The 17,188-nt window shown below is 45.2% G+C and overlaps 1 protein-coding gene and 1 pseudogene across 1 annotated transcript; one reads left to right on the forward strand and one right to left on the reverse strand.

Moving 5' to 3' along the window:
- Positions 1-4,825: 4,825 nt before the first annotated feature.
- On the reverse strand, positions 4,826-11,829 carry LOC150006798 (HLA class II histocompatibility antigen, DQ beta 2 chain-like). The gene is made up of 6 exons (XM_090282173.1): positions 11,728-11,829; positions 10,103-10,372; positions 6,835-7,116; positions 6,225-6,335; positions 5,747-5,770; positions 4,826-5,153 (listed from the first exon to the last, which is right to left on the reverse strand). The coding sequence occupies exons 1-6, from the start codon at positions 11,822-11,824 to the stop codon at positions 5,140-5,142; spliced, it is 798 nt and encodes a 265-aa protein (XP_090138299.1). The 5' UTR covers positions 11,825-11,829; the 3' UTR covers positions 4,826-5,139.
- A 4,280-nt stretch (positions 11,830-16,109) lies between these two features.
- Positions 16,110-16,854, forward strand: LOC150006799 (proteasome subunit alpha type-4 pseudogene; annotated as a pseudogene).
- Positions 16,855-17,188: the final 334 nt, after the last annotated feature.

Consider the following 17,188-nt stretch of genomic DNA (forward strand, 5'->3'; position numbering starts at 1 on the left):
TTTTAATTGGAACATTTAATCCATTTACATTTAAGGCTATTATTGACATGTATTTATTCATTTCCCTTTGTACCTGTGTTCCTCTCCTCTTTTTTTCTTCTTTTTTCTTAAAACATTCCCTTTAACATCTCTTGCAATGCTGGTTTGGTGGAGATGTATTCTTTTAGTCTTCCTTTGTCTGGGAAACACATTTCACCTTCCATTTTGAATGAAAGCCTTGCTGGGTAGACTGTTCTTGGTTGTAGGCCTTTGTTTTTCATTGCTTGAAATATTTTTGACCATTCCCTTCTGGCTTGTAGTGTTTCTGTTGAGAAATCGGTCATTAGCCTTATCGGAGCTCCCTTGTATGTTATTTGCTGTTTTTCTCTTGTTGCTTTCAGGATTCTCTCTTTGTTTTTGAATGTTGCCACTTTAATTATGATGTGCCTTGCAGTGAGTTTTTTTGGGTTCCTCTTCATTGGAACTCTCTGTGCTTCCTGAACTTGCATAACTTTTTCTCTCATCAGGTTGGGAAAATTTTCTGTCATTATTTCTCCTATCATCTTTTCTATTCCTTGTTCCTCTTCTCCCTCTTTAATTCCAATGACTCTGATGTTGTTTTTCCTCATGCTATCCTGTAATTCCCTTACATCTTCTTCATACTTTTTCAATCTTTTTTAATTTTGTTGTATTCTCTGGGAATTTTTTTCTCCACTATCTTCTAGGTAACTGATCCAATCTTTTGCTTCGTTTAGTCTGCTTTTAATTGATTCTACTGTGTTTTTCAGTTCTGAGATTGTAATTTTCATTTCTTCCTGGTTCTTGTTACTAGTTTCTATGTCCTTTTTTATGCTGGTGTAGTTCTCTGCAAGTTCCCTGTAATTTTCTTGGAGCTGTTGGTAACTTCCTTGAAGGTTGTCATAGTTGTTTTTGAGTTTCTCGAGTATATTGAGCTTCTTCACCACCATTGTTTTGAATTCCATGTCTGACATTTGGGCTATGTCTATTCTATCTATCTCTCTTTCTGGGGATTCCTCTTTTCTTTTCATTGAGAGGTTATTTCTGCGTCTTAGCATGTTGGATTCTTCTTGTTTGTTTTTGTTTTTTGGATTTGTCTGCTTTGACTTACCAGCTTTGTGGTATGAGATTTTTTATAGGAGATCTGGGTGTTTCAGTGGTGCCGTCTCTTTGATCTCCTGAGCCTGATGTTCTTGGGGTACCCATTATGTCGTTTGTTTATGCTGTCTGGTTATATTTCAGATGCTCTTTGGTAGGATCTTCCCTCTGGCTAGTTGATTGAGAGTCACTCTATCCACTTTTTCTTGAGTTCTTTTGTGGAAATGCTGTTAAAAACATAAACACACAGCCCAGGCAGGAGACCCTCACCCTCAAAAATATCCCCCACCCTCTATCCTGCTATTGTCAGTCAACGAGTATTAATATAAATGTAGAGAGATTAGAGCTTTTATACTATAGGAAGAATATATAAGAGTTGTTTTTAAGGAGGAAAAATATGATTTTTGAGAGAGGGAATGATAGATTAATAATAGTAGCGAATAGTGTCGAGACTATGCAAGACAGTAGGTAATATTTACATTGTATGTTAATAATAATTAAAGAAAGAGAGGGAAGAATGTAGAATATAGTAAGAAAGTGGGATTGTATAGTATTAAATTTATATAGTAGTTATATTCTATTTATTTAGTGTGAAAGGGAAGCTAAACTAGACTCACAAACAAATAAAAATTAAAGAGGAAGGATGAGAAGGAGAGATTGTATGAAACAAATTAAAGATATAGTTTTTAAGAGAAAAAAATTAAATTTAAATTTAAAATTAAAAATAAGAAATTTTAAAAAATTTAAAAAAAATAAAATACAAATTAAAAATACTAAAATAGAAATAAAAAATTTTAAAAATATATAAAAGGAATGTTTTTACTCCATTCAGCCTTTGTGTGTCATCTTCTTTTTCTGCACCCACAGCTGGTCTAATGAGGTGGGCCAGAGGCTCCTGTTCCTTGCAGCAGCGGTGTGCACAGTGCATTCCTTTGGCGCCTGTTGGAGCCAGCCAAGGTGCTTTTGTGTGCCTGTGCGTGCACAAGGTGGCCTGAGCACTAGCCTCAGGCCTGCTGAGCTGCACTCCAGGAGTTGATCTCTCACCTCTTGGGGCGGGGCCCCGAACACTTGTGCACAGTGGAAGTGAGTATCTGTGAGTCGCTGCCACCCACCATTCCCGTGCCGCAGCTGCCCGCCTTCCCTCACCCGTCTGGGCGGGCACAAGCAGAGCATGAGCTAGTGTTCTGCTTTCCGGCCTGGGGCCTGGCACCCACTGGAGCTGGCTAGGGGTGTCTGCGCACGGTCTTCTGCGTGTTCAGTGGGCCCTCCCTGTGCCCATTGGGGCACTGATCTTATGTCTGTTGGGGAGTGTCCGAGGGGCGCCTGGACTCACGGCCCTGTGCACCTGGGCCTGTGAATGAGGGCACTTCCCTATGCGCACCCCCGCAACCCAAGGGTAGGGTTGGGGAGTGAATGAGCGCACCTCTGCGCCTGCGCTCAAGAATGGCCTACCACCCTCAAATTTTCCTCCCCTCTCTGCAGTTCACAAGAGAAAAATATAAAGGAAATTATGTTCTCACATGCACAGCAGTACGCTGTTTCTTTTCTCTCAGCGCCAATGCCACCTGGTCGAGTTCTGTCTCTGCCAGGGGGCAGAGATCTGCTCTCCTCCCAATTCCTCTCTGGGGAAGCCTGTGGTCACCAAAAAGCCTTTGTGTACTTCCAGCTGCAGCTCAGGTAGACACCCCAGTCAGAAATCCCGTCTCGTCCCTTTTTCTTCTGCTATCCTCACCAAACAGGTCATTCCCAGGTGATTTTCTCTAATCCAGCAGTGCCAAGGCTTGACTCCTGCCAGTGTCCAGCTGCTCACTAAGATGTTCTGTCTGCAATTAGTCCAAACTACAGACAGGTCTCGAGAGCCTGAAAGCGCAGTCTTCCCTCACTCCTCCGCCATCTTCTATGATGTTTTATAATATTCCATCCTGTTTACTGCTTTCCAGATTTCTATCACTAATTAAAGGGCATTCTATTGCCATCCCCCCATCCTCCCCCAAAATGAACCTATTCCCCAACTGCCTATCAGAGATTAAATAAAAGTCCGTCTATCACAGCAGCAGTCATGGTCATGCCAACTTCACAATGTAATTTGTGCACTCATTTCATTTTGAAAATGACCCTGCCCTCCATCTGTCTAAGCCAAATGTCCTGCTTTTTCAAAGCCAGCACATTAAATGAGGAGGAAGACACAGGCAGCCTCACTCCTGTCCCCCTCAGCTGCCATGCTCACAGATAGGTACCAATACAAGGAAGGGGACCTCAACTGATGCCTGTAGGAATCAGAGAAATTTGAGGCAGAGAAGATAGTCCTTCTATTTTTTATATATTTCCAATGAGCTATTTGAAGGTGAATGCTTTCATGATGCAACTCTGGGGAACAGAGAGACAGACTAAAGATACAAAAGGCAGTATCTTCTTTCTATGTTCTATCATCTTACCTATTTTAAGAGCAACTTACCAAATGCAAACAGCTCCAGAAATAAGGGTTTAAAATACATAAGGATTTTAAAATATTGAGCCTTTTGGATAACTATTTCTTCCAAGAGATGTGTCCATCAGGCAGGCATAAAGACATACAATTAATTCCCTGATGATTAAGCGGTGCTGGCCAGCATCCCTCAAACCATGCACCCCCTTGGGTTAAAGCCAGTAAGAACTGCAGCCAGAGAACTGGTTGGAAAAAACCTCAGAGAAGGATTGTAGTGGTCTTGCTCAGCTACTTTCTCTGAGGGCTCCACTCAACCCTTTTGAAATCAGTGTCATTTGTCCCTTTCTTAGTTTTCATACAGAAGGTTCCTTGTCCAGTCCCAACCAGAACACACCTTTGGCAAAATTCTCAGCAATGGAGAAGAATGCATAAGTATATGAAGTCTGTCACTTGCTTGTTTAGCATTCAGCTGCCTTATTATTGTCTCTTTTTAACTATAACAGGGGACTGGGAACTATACCACCTCTTACTAATCACTTTGTAATGTCTGCTCACAACTGTAACTCAGGTCATGAGGTTCAAATTCTACTTTGTGCCACACTTTTATTTGCACTGCACTCATTACATCATCCTCAAGCTTTCTGAATCATCCAAATAATTTCCACGGAGGAATGTTCAAGCTTAACTCAAAATTTGATGCAGATTTGTTGCTCTACTTGCTCAGTCACTTTGAATGCTATGGCCACACAGTATGTTGCTCACTCAACGGCATCTACCATCCCCCCTGAATAGTACAGTGAAGTCGTTATTGTTCACACACGTGCATTCCAGACCACTCTCCTTGGCTGTCAGGATCCATCGATGTGATGAAAACCATTCTCATTATATTAACAATGACTGGACTTTTTCTAGACAAACCTCATATGTCTTTTACAATTAGTGTTTTTGTTTTCATTGAATAAGTACCCAGAAGTGGGATTACCAGATCATGTAGCAGGTTAATTTATAAGGTTTGAGAAATCTTTAGACTGTTTTTCCATTAGTGGCAGCAGTAATTTAAAATCCTACCAACAGTGTACGAGTGTTCCCTTTTCTCCAAATCCTTATCAGCACTTGTCATAAGGTTTTAAATTTTTGTATTGTATTGTTTATGCTATTTCAGTTGTCCCCGCTTTTCTGCCTCCTCTGACCACTTTTAACATGGCACCCCAAGGTGCCTCTAGTCTTCCTCAAGGAACAAAATATGTTCTTTCATTCTGCAGTAGTTTCCTGCCTCCATCCTGCTAAGAAGCCTCAGAATACATATAACACATAACATGTTTAATTATGACAAAATTCTATAGTCAGGTAAAGGCTTTAACGTGCTTCTCTTGAACAGTCTGTGGGGGGAATAGAAACCAAAACAAACAAAAAATGCCTGGGGGCCTTGAGTAGATTCAGCTGGGAGCCCACAGGCACAGACTCCAGGGTCACAGGAGGTGACCCACCAACTGTGTCAGAGTCACTGTAGGGCTCGGATCTCAGGGAGGGAGAGGCTGACAGGCAGCTGGGAATTCTGGGCAAGGATAAGAAGGCATTACAGAAGAAACAGCCAATCCCAGTCGAAGTGTCCGCAGGAGTCAGTGCAGGAGCCCTGTAGAAGAGAGCATGATCAGCACCCAGCACCCTGAGTACATACCCTCTCCCCTCCTCTCGGGGTCCCTATAGCATCAGAGAAAGCTGAGGTCTGGAGCATAAGGCCATCACCTCCCTAACAGCTATGTAAATGGACACACACTTCAGCTCCACACAGATGTCCAGGAGGCAGGGGAACAGCAGTTATCCTTTGGGGGGGATATGAGCACTTCAATCATTTTAGTGACTAATAACTAACCTTCCTTCTACTAGTAGTAGCCTCTTGCAGTCACATATAAATGCTCACAGGCAGTAGCCACCAATATGTGGCACAAAGTGGGCATCATCCTGGTGTCTTAACACCCAAAATATGACTCTGGCTCCAAGTTTCATAGAAAGATGTCACCAGAGTTAAGTCCTGGTTCTGCCTAAAAACCCCTGGAGCTTCCTACAGAAACTGGGTGAACTTCTCCCTTCTTGATTCCGTGGCAGAGAATAGGCAGGCCATGAACCAAGACCTTTGTAGCCAGGTACACTCTCCTCATGCCCCTCCCTCTTTTACCTCTCCTCACACCACACCACACCCCCATTGAATCAGAGCAGAAATAGTACCTGCTGGCGGAGGTCCATGAGATCCTACAAAAGAAAGTTACACAGAGAAAAGTCCCATTATACAAACAGGCAGTCCCTCACCCACCCCAAAGGGAAAGGAGACAAGCAACTTAATTAGAGTATTTATTCCCTCCCTATCCATCAGCCACAAGCCTTTAACCACCCTAAGCTAAAATCCCCATATGAATGAACATCACCAGAAGGAAGGGAGGCCAATGCTCTGAGGAAAGGGGCCAGTGGGATGATAAACTGTAAGTCCTAGGACACACGCCACCAGTCACATCTGTGGCAGGGCTGCCTTTTCAGCCAGTGAAATCGGAGTCCAAAGCCTCCTCTAGGCTGTCCCGTCTCCTCCCACCTCCAGCCCAGCCTCCTTCCTTCCAGGTCAGGAGGTAAGACTTTCACCTGAAAGCAGAGACCTCATCAACAGAGTGTCTTTGTCACAGCTCATTTCCCCCATTTCCCCAGACTTCTTTACCCTTCTGTTTCCTGTGACGAACAAAAAGGCCCAGCCCGAGGAAGATCAGTCCCAGCACGAAGCCCCCGACGCCACTCAGCATCTTGCTCCGGGCAGATTCAGACTGCGACCCTGGGGAGCAGAGCCTGAGTATCAGCGTTTGTCCCCACACCCACAGGCCCTTTGGGAAACCTAAAGTCCAGTGTGAGGTAGAGGAGGTAGAGGTGCCCGGGGAACCTAGTTCTCCATTCTGACCACCCCTAGGGCAGGGACCAGCCAATATATCTTTAGACACTGTGCGTGGGTGAGAGAGAGGAGGAAGTGGATCCCTGCTCTTTGAGACACATCCTTAACCTTAGCCCCTAAGACCCCAGTCACCAGCTGCACAGTTAATCCTTCAGAGCTCTCAGGGCTGAGTCCTGGGACCATGGTGTGTACACTGACCTCCCTAGTGTCTGGGAAGACAATGACATCAGGAATCTTCTGATGCCCTGCCATGGCTCTAGCATCCTATGATGTCCAGCTCAGTAGTGACATCAGGGACAGAGGATGAGAAGGGACAGGCCAGGGAAAGCTCTGTTTGCTCTCTGTGTGTCGGGCCCACAGTGAAAGGAAGCAAAGTGCCCCTTACGCCACTCCACTGTGATGGGGCTCTGGAGGCTGGGGTGCTCCACTTGGCAGGTGTAGACGTCTCCTCGCTGGGGTGTCATTTCCAGCATCACAAGGATCTGGAAGGTCCAGTCCCCATTCCTAATAAGGGGGGTGGACACAACACCGGCTGTCTCCTCGTGGTTGTTCCGGAACCACCGAACTTTGATCTGGCCTGGATAGAAATCTGTCACCGAGCAGACAAGCATGTTGTGGTGGTTTAGAGCCTCTGTCTTGGATGGGGAGATGGTCACTGTAGGTTCCACTGGGGGGAGTAACAGACAGGAAAAGACAAAGTGAGATGTGAGACCACACAGCAATTCTCCCCCTGGGGAGACTCCTCCTTGTACCATAGTGGAAAGAACCCTGGATTCCAAGTCTGAGATTAGCTTCTAAGCTGGGCTGCTTTATTAGCCCAAATAAACATATTAGTCAGTTTACTTTTCAGTCTCAAGAGATAGCAGTAATCATTTTGGGGAATTATTCTGTTGATGCCAATTGACAAAAATGAAGCCCATTAAAATTTTAAATTGCTATATTACATAGGCCACTATTCATAGTTTTTAAAATAAATATAATAAGTCTGGACTTCTTCTCCCTCACAGCTATTGAAGGTAACCATCGGGATCAGCTCGAGGATTTACACTAGGGCAGTGACACTGTTTTTTGTTGGTCTCACTGATCCTCACAGTAGAAAAAATACATAAATGAGTCTCCTGCTGGCCATGAGACCACCAGCACTAATCATGGCTCCACAAATAGTAACATGGACTGAGAATTAAGAATGTATAGGCATTTCTATGTCCAACAAAATAGGACAAGCAGTAACCATCACATCCTGATTCCAAAGTGATGCTTCTCAAACAGGATATATTCTGTAATCCCCAGTGTGTAATAGTAAGAGCAAGAGCACTTCTTATATGTCACCCATCCACAAAGCACCTCCCTCAGCTTTTTGCCTAATCTTACCTCAAATGCCATTCTGTGAAAAGCTCCCTATTAAATTTTATATTATTAAATGCATAATCTTCCATGTCTACATCATATATGCCACCTATATTATATTCACTTATTGATTCATTTATTCATTCAACAAATATGAATTTAGCACTAGGAGTAGAAAGATTAATAGATCATGGTCCCTGCCCTTACAGAACTTACAATCTAGTAAGAGACAAAATAATAAATGTTATTTCCAAAGTTTGTAATTTTTGAAGGAAAGGAAAGGGAAGCCTGAAAACAAGTGTCACTAATTAATATGTTTGCCCATGTCTCAATTCCTTTTTCTTCTCTGACTGCTACTCATGACCAAATACAGCACACTTCTGTCTACCTGTTTACATATCTTATCCTTTACCTCTCTAGCCATTTTACCGTATCTCCCTTATTCCCATAGTGTAAAAATACAGTAACTGTTTCATGTATGTTTTATCTATTTGATAATTGTTCACTTATTTTCTTTTTTCCCTAATTTTTTTAACATTCAAGTGAGTTGAGTTACTAGCAGCCTACCTTAATCCACCCCCTTACTATTAAAAATTACATCCTTATTCTGAAATCAGGCATTATTAACATGTATGTTCTCTGCAGAAAATATTCTGAGATTCTTGCAGACATGGGCCTAGGTTAATGAGAATGTAAAGTGAACAAGTAAGTAAATGACTTGCTGAGGTCAGCAGGCAGTCTTAGCATCTCCGTTATATGTATGGCACTCCTGAGCCATGGAAGGAATCGTTTTCAGCTTAGACTAACCCTTTTCCGGGTTCTCCCTCCTGGAGATTAAACTCATGGTCGACTAGATGGACTTATAAGATCTGTCAGCTTAGACAGATGAGAGTAAAAATAGAGGGCACAAGTTCAAGAGAGAAATAATTTTTATGAAAGAGATCTGAAATAACAAAAATATAAGTACTTGGTGGCATTAGGATGTGGGTCAGAAGGCAAGAGAGTGTAAAGTCAGCTAAAAGTTATGTGAACATGTATATCTAACACTGCAGCAGACTAGGGATTCATCAGTGAATTCTCAGTCCCCTGAAAGTACCATTTTGTCTCACCAACACTGAAAATAGGCAAGAACAGACTCATTTCCCTGCTCCTGGTCATAACTGGCTTTAATGAGGCTCTGCTTCCATTATACACATATGTATTTTGGGGAGATTTCAGGACCTGGTGAATAAATGTGGATTAAAGTGTTTATTATGTACCAATATTAGTATGTTAAAGTGGCTATGATGATTCCTAACACACAAGTAGTTATGGAATTAAATAGCATAATATATAGATGGTGTTTGGTAAGGTAATTGTCAAGAAATAGATGCTCATTAAATGGCTATAATTAACATTCAAAATAGCTACTCTTGAAGAGGATGATGATTCTGAGAGGAGTGGAGGCATAGGGAGGGAGGATAGGCAGGGTCTAGGGCAAAAGAAACCTGAAACGACTTTTATTCAGTAATTTAACAGCATCAATTTATTTACTTCAAAACTTCAGCTCTATTGCGCCACTAGTTGGGCTTTTCTAAGAAATTACACTCTGCCTTACAAAGCTACTGAAGTGTTGTTTTTGTTTTTCGCACTTTTTCCCTCAGATTTTGCAGTCACAAATTCTAAATTAAGACGTAAGTCAAGTAGAGTTTAGTTTAATGCATGAAGCAAAATAGCCCAAAATAATAAAGTCAGTTTTGAAAGGTTCTCCTGACCCTTCTGTTTCCTACCGAGCCTAGTGGACGGCAGCTGAGAACACTTACTCGTCCGTCTCACAAAGGCGTAGTGACCTGAGGACCCGAGCCCCCTGGTCAGTGCGGGTCGGAGGCGCACACCTGACTGACAGCCCCGACCCCGAAGAGGCCCAGGGCTAGCGACAGCCACTTAAGAAATCAGAACTTGGCTGAATAATAATTTGAGACCAAAACAGAATAAGTCACGACTCTGATACATTAGCACGTGTGCGTGGGGCCCTCAGGGCAGCTGTGCGATGGCGGAACCCGCCGGCCGGCGATGGAAACCTGCCTTGCCGGGCGCTGACAGCCGGGCGGGGGCCGGGGCGCAGAGGGGCCTCGGGGCGCGGGGCACAGCTCCGGCCAAGGTGAGGGCGGGGAGGGGCAGGATGGGTGGGAAGAGCCGCAGTCGCCGCGGGCCGCCCAGGGAACAGGAGCCCGCTGCGTCCGCCCCGCCGCGGGCCTCGGTCCCCGCCCTCCGCCGCCGGAGGCGCCGGCCTCCCCGTCCCCCGGCCACGGGCCCCGGGCGCTCACCTCGGTGGTGCAGGGTCATGGCTTCATCCATCGGGTAGTTGTGTCTGCACACCGTGTCCAGCTCGGCCCGCTTCTGCTCCATGAAGTCCTTATCCCGGTTCCAGGCCTCGGCGATCGGCCGCCCCAGCTCCGTCAGCGCGAGGTGCTCCCCCACGTCGCTGTCGAAGCGCATGAACTCCTCCCGGTTGTAGATGTGTCTGTCCACAGCCCGCACCCGCTCCGTCCCGTTGGTGAAGTAGCACAGGCCCTTAAACTGGAACACGAAGTCCTCTGCGGGGAACCGCACCCTGTCAGGCCGCAGCCCCGCGCCCCGCGCAGCCGCTGTGCCGGGGACCGTCAGCCTCCGACGCCGCTGCGACCCGGCGCCCTCCCCGCGCCTCCGCGGGGACCGGGATCCTCCCGCGGCTCTGCCCGCCGCCCCCTCCACCCCCCGGGCTTCCGGGCCGCCTGCGTGTAGGGAGGGGACGGAGCGAGAAACGCCTCTGGGGACAAGCCCAGGACCTGCGATCCCAGCCGGAACCTGGCACCTGGGCAGGGGGCAGGCGGCCGATTTCACATCCATCCTCGGCCTTAGAGAAATCGGGACGTTTCACAAGAAACCCCACTTTCCATAGAACTCCCGGGAACCTGAGTCAAGTGTCCACACAAGCACGAGAGTTCAAGGGACGCAGTGAAAAGAAAGGTCTACAATTAAGCCTGTCCTTTGCTGACAAGCATGTTCTCCTGGCGCCTGACAAATTACCCTCCTTCCCGGCACTGCCGCTGGAAGGGACGGACGCCTCCCGGCTCCTACAAGCGCCAAATGTTTCATGCGAAGAGCACAGGCATTCAAGTAGATGAATTAGATTCCAGTTAAACTGTGCCACTTACCAGCTTGGACAGGTTACTTAGAGTATTTGTAGCCTAAATAGAATTGTGTAAAAAGAAGACCATAATCCTACACATAGGGGTGTTAGGAAGATCGACAAAGAAGTTATGTGAAGCTAGAATCCTGTGTCTGAAATAAATGGTTTCTCTATATGTATTATTTCCCCTCTTTACATTCTCCTTTCTCCTAAATTCAGTCCACCATCAACCCAAGACTCCGAATCCCACTCAACTTACTATTTGACTCTAAATTGGTAAAACTTGAAGTTAAGCCTCCCTGTCTGTGGTCACTCAGCTTCACTCACATCCCAAGAGTTTGCCTCCAGAATCCTCCACTGGGACTCAAGGGTGTGGAGTCCTTTCCCTCAAATCTGAGACCACAGAGACATTTCCCCAACTCAGAATCCCTTAGTATTTTAGTCCAGACAAGATATTGGGGGGTGGGGGGGACCCTGAAAGGACAAATCCTGCTATGTCTTCCTTGGAGAAACTACCTTCGAAAATAACTGCTTTACTTATCACTGGTAGTGGGTGCACTCTGTCTCCTCCCTCCTATTATAACATCCCCAGGCTTGAGACGGTGGGGCGGCTATTATCCTCACCTTCTCTTTAGAAGGTGAAAGAGAGAATGTGACATCACTCTCTTTCCCAAAAGAGAGGAAATGAGTGATAAAATACTGTAATCTCAGGTCATAGCCCACACCCCAGCCCAAGAGTCCCTCAGAGCCTGGTCCCCAGGCTGGTGGCCCGGCACTCACGTGGAGAGTCTCTGCCCTCAGTCACTGGGACACTCAGCACCACCAGCGTCACCATCGCAGCTGCTGTCCAAAGGCCCCTGAGGATCTGCAGGACCATTTTCCCGGACCGGACACAGCTGAGAACAAAGGAAGAAGTAATGGTAGTGAACACAGCTCCACCCGATGACTCGGAGGTAGACTTTGGAGAATAAAAACCTGTGAAAGTGTTCTTGCAAGGTAGAACTGGAGAGTCCCCAGGAAAGGAACCAATCAGCACTGCAGATGAAGTCCCTCATCTGTCTCTGGGCAGATGTCTTTTATGAAGGTTCTTTACCCAGTGCCTGAACTGAGTCTTCATCAAATTGCACTGAGGATTTTCTCTGTTATAGAAGATCTGAAGATTGAATGCCTTAGGGGTCTACAGAACCAAGAGAAAAAAGATTTAAGAATAGACGTCTTTGTGATATTTAGTTAAAACCTATTGTACTTATACTTGAGATTTTTAGTAGAGGAAAATAAGTGGGGATCCTGTATCAGGGGAGAGAAAATTGTTGTCAAGGAAGTGTTCCCTTCTATTATCTTAAACACTCCTGGAGCCTTAAGTTGTGGTGGGAAGAGCAGAGCTCTGAGAGGAAATGGTTTGGGGCTGCAGCTCTACCTTCCATGTGCTTTATGAGAGTCAACAAATTACTCAACCTCTTTTTTGCTTCAAGCTTCTCTTTGGAGAAGATGGATCCTGTTTCATGCATTTTACATCTACATCTTCTTATATACAAACTTACCAGTAATACCACTGGGATACAAACTTACCAGTAATACCACTGGGTTAATATTGCAAAGTGTTCCTCTCTGCTACCATGTGTAACTGTTGGAAACATCACACACACACACACACACACACACACACACACACACACACAAATATGACACCCAGCCCTGCCAGCAAGTAATTCTTTATTATGCAAGAATCTATTGCATTTGTGCTATTTGAATGAAAGTATTTGAAAGTTAAGTTGATTGTTCCTGTTTTTGATGCAGCCTATTGCAAGCTCTTAAAATTATCCACGTTAGGGTTTTCTCAGCCTGCAATTGGGGCTGGCCACAAGAGTTGGGGGTTCAATGGCCCTGTTGGCTAATGAAAAATGGGAATCAGAGAATAAATAGCCCTGCTCCCTCACTTATTGTGGGAGATAACGCTGAGTGGGTTCTACATTAAAGTTGGTTTTTCTCTTTTAAGCTCTTCAGCTGCTTAAATCCTCCCTGAACCATGAACCAGTTCATCAGATGTCAGCAAAAGCACAATCCAGGAACATTCACGACATCAAGGCAGTCACCTTTAGCTTCCAGGACAGAGAGCAAAAGATGTGGAGAAGCATTTCCTGGGGCCTGAACAGTGCTACTGAGGAAGCAGATGTTAGAGTCACAGCTTGTACTGTGCCAGCCCCTCAGCATCAAGCCCCATGTGGCAGAACTATTGATGTGGGGTTTTTAATAAGTGTATTATTTATCAGCCTCCTCTAGCTCATCACTAGGGGTAGTGCTTGTTAGGGCCAGAGACCCCATGTTGCCTGCCACGAAACCTGCCACCTGAGTCAGGCCCTGCACTGTGTCCTCAGGAACTGTGACCTGCACTCACATAGGACTGAGCGACCAGCTGTGCTGAAACAAAGAGAGTCTGCAACACTGGCCATGCACCAGATCACAAGGTTCCCTGTTAACAGAGGGGACTAAGGGATGGTGGTTGGCATCCTGCTGACAACTAATTACACCCCCATTGCCCCTTCCCCTCTCCCTTAATCATTTCCCAGAAACAAGGACCATAAGTCTCCTGACAGCCATCCCTAATCAGGGCACGTTGTTGTTTTGCAAAAACCTATATCTTGGACTCTGGAGCTGACCAGCAGGGTGACCCATCCCCCTGAGGGTTTGCTCCACGCCCTTAAAAGTCCCTCTACTCCTTTCCTCAGTGCTGTAGTCTGTTGTTCAGACTCAGTCCATCTGACTGCAGTGTCTCCCTCCTAATAAAACTCTTAATGGACTTTTCTGGCTCTGGGTCCTTCCTTAGCCACTTTGCCTACCTAACAGTACTAATGGTTATACAGTAATTAAAACAATGCCTGGTAAACATTAATAAACAAGATAATAAGTATCGCCCTCTCTTCTCTCCTTCCTTGCCTTTCTTCCCTGTGTTTTAGGTTCTCCTTTTTTAAATTGAGGATAGGATCTAAAAGTAGAATACATATAAGGAGTTTGCCAGGCAAAAAGTAATAGGGAACAGTCAAGACAAGAAGTCTAATTAGCAGCACATAGAGGCCGTGAGCTGTTCCAGTTTTCTCTATTGGCTGCATCATTCCAGAGCACCTGAGCCTGGGGAATTTGTCTCCGGGCTTCCTCCAGCAGCGGTGTGTCAGGATTAGCATAACTCCAAAATAAGGGTGGAAACAGAAAGGACGAACATCCAACTCAGACCTGGATTAGGGTTTGGAACAAGAAAGACTAGTCAGAGAATAAACTTGAAAGTGCCTCGGTTTCCTCAATCCTGTCCACAGGGTCCTTCAGAATTAACAGAGGCCTCTGGTTCATCCTATTCCTGCTATCCTAAGGGGAAAATTCATCACTTCTGTTCTGGGCTGGGCAGAACAGGCTGCACCAGACCTGGGTGTTTCCAGTCTCACAGGCCTCGTCACCCAGACTTCTCTGCTAGCAACAAAAGTGTCAGCTTAGTCTCCTTTTTCTGATTGGCTAAAGTCTCATCTGAAAGGCCCTGGTTTGGACTCTGTGGCTGCTTCCCCTGACCCAGTCAGCATTCTCTACATTTTCTGGAGTTCTCTGCACTGTCCGTATCCTGGTTACATTCTTCACAGCAGGCACTGCTGGCCCAGCCTAAGAAGAAGGCCACTCAGACAGACATCCCCACTCCCTCTGTGCCTCTCCTGAATCACTCCATTGGCCCCAGGTTAGGATAAGGGCAGTATGTGCCCATGTGGGTACACAATGAGATAAAGAAACAGTCATTAATGTGTGAGGCTTACAGTAGGAGGACTCCCCCAGAGGACATCCTCTGTTCCCTCAGGGTGGAAGATTAAAGGTGTTTGTGGAAATTCAGGGAGAAATCATCTTCCCTGGTCAGCATCCCCTGGAATCTGTGCTTGGTCCGTTGGTTAACCATAGAGGTGGAGCTGCCTCCAACACACTATGCTTGGTTAGAAACTGCTCTGTCCAGCAGAGGTTTCATGAGCACGGCAGAACAAATCTATCCAGGACACTATGTTATGTCTGGGGGGAAGAAAGGTGGCTGCTCTCTCTAGTGGAGAACAGCAATCAGACCTTCGCCCCTGATGCTTTTTATTGAGGAGGATACACATGGGAGATACAAGGTCAAAATTCATGAATCATCAATAGCTTTTAGGCGTTTGGATTACGGTTGACAGTAACAGATTACATGTACCAGTACAGAGGGCACAGTGACCAGTCTGTGTCACGATCTACCAAACATCTTGATGTCACACTGGCATTAGGTGTGAAGTTTCATACATTTCTTGCTAGAGATTGTTTATATTACATAAAGAGATAAGAAAAGCAGAGCAAGTTCTAAAGCATAATAAGCATTCTTTAAATCCAATTCCCACGGAAACCCTCTGAGTGGCTTTAGGTTATGTCTCCTGCGCAGCCTTACATGGAGACTTAAAGACAAGCTGGGATAGGGGTGGGGGGCAAGTCATGCTTGGGCTGGGGCTACAATTCCCTAAACCACAAGGAGCGGTTCCCCACAAACCATGAACACGATTGTTATCTGGTCACCAGGATTGCCATCCAGGACCCCATTCTGCATTTACTTCAGGAATCAAGAAACTCTGTTTATTTTAAAGGGTTCTGTGGCCTCCTTAATGCCAGAAGTAATATAATTAGAAATACTGCCCCCAGAACCTTATTTCCTTTTCATAAAAGTTTATCAAACATTTACCCCTAAATTTTTCTAAATCTTTACAAAGCTACTCACATATGTTCCCATATGAACCCTTAGATAACCAGTTATATGAATTTTCCATGGCTACTCATATAAAGTAGGTCTTTTCTCTTTCCACAAAATTATCTCTTTAAAATCGCATTTTAGATAATAAAAAAAAAGTGTCAGATATTGGCAGCGGACACTCGGGGGTTGCAAGTGGATTTTTCCTGTGGCATGAAGCCCTTCGTGTAGCCCTCAATTCCAGTTTTTCTTCTCTGGAGCTGTAAAGTTCAGAAAACATGTCTCGAAGATATGACTCCAGGACCACTATATTTTCTCCAGAAGGTCGCTTGTACCAGGTTGAATACACCATGGAGGCCATCGGACATGCAGGCACCTGTTTGGGAATTTTAGCAAACGACGGTGTTTTGCTTGCAGCAGAGTGACGCAACATCCACAAGCTGCTTGATGGTTTTTTTCTCTGAAAAAATTTATAAGCTCAATGAGGACATGGCTTGCAGTGTGGCCGGCATAACTTCTGACGCTAACGTTCTGACCAATGAACTGAGGCTCATTGCCCAAAGGTATTTATTACAGTATCAGGAGCCAATTCCTTGTGAGCAGTTGGTTACAGCACTCTGTGATATCAAACAAGTGTACACACAGTTTGGAGGGAAACGTCCCTTTGGCGTCTCGCTGCTGTACATTGGCTGGGATAAGCATTACGGCTTTCAGCTCTATAAAAGCGACCCAAGTGGAAATTACAGGGGATGGAAGGCCACATGCATTGGAAATAACAACACCGCAGCTGTGTCTATGTTAAAACAAGACTACAAAGAAGGGGCAATGACCCTGAAGTCAGCACTTGCTTTAGCTATCAAAGTCCTCAACAAGACCATGGACGTGAGCAAGCTCTCTGCTGAAAAGGTGGAAATTGCCACGCTAACCAGAGAGAATGGAAAGACGGTCATCAGAGTCCTCAAACAGAAGGAAGTGGAACAGCTGATCAAAAAACACGAGGAAGAAGAAGCTAAGGCTGGGCATGAGAAGAAAGAACAAGAACAAAAAGAAAAGGATAAATAGAAGACAGAATTGGGGGTTTTATAAATCTTTTGAGCCCCATTTCAGCCGCCCTCTTCCACAGTGAGCACGTGTTGGCTTTTTAACCCGGACGGTGGGAAAGAGGGATGGTAGCATCTGATCGGGCCCTCGTCTTTCTGTAAGTTGAGTGATGACTGCTCTTCATGGACCTTTTTATCCCCCTCCCCCCTTTTTTGGGAATAAAACTTGGTAAGAATGGAAAAAAAAAAGTGTCAAATTAGTAGCAGAGTGACCACGGATAAAATATTTCAGCTAGGAAAGACTTAGTTTTGCCTCATCTATAAAAAGAATATATACCTTACAGGAGCACTGTGATGATGCAGACATAATTTGTAAAAGTTCTCTGTGACCTGTGGTGAGCTGCATACTTGTTAGTTCTAATAAAATAGTAGTGCGTTCATCTTTTTTGACATCGCTAACAAAGACAGCACA

The sequence above is a fragment of the Furipterus horrens genome, unplaced genomic scaffold, assembly GCF_987537825.1.
Source record: "Furipterus horrens unplaced genomic scaffold, mFurHor1.1.pri manual_scaffold_6, whole genome shotgun sequence".
In the NCBI taxonomy this organism is placed as follows: Eukaryota; Metazoa; Chordata; class Mammalia; order Chiroptera; family Furipteridae; genus Furipterus; species Furipterus horrens.

Bases quoted from the DNA above. Each gene is read 5' to 3' on its own strand.
- LOC150006798 (XM_090282173.1), bottom strand. From the start codon at position 11,824: ATGGTCCTGCAGATCCTCAGGGGCCTTTGGACAGCAGCTGCGATGGTG. The intron at 10,373-11,727 runs GTGAGTGCCGGG...GGTTCCCCGCAG, and splicing joins TGAGGGCAGAGACTCTCCAC to AGGACTTCGTGTTCCAGTTT. The intron at 6,336-6,834 runs GTAAGGGGCACT...TCTGCTCCCCAG, and splicing joins CCCCATCACAGTGGAGTGGC to GGTCGCAGTCTGAATCTGCC.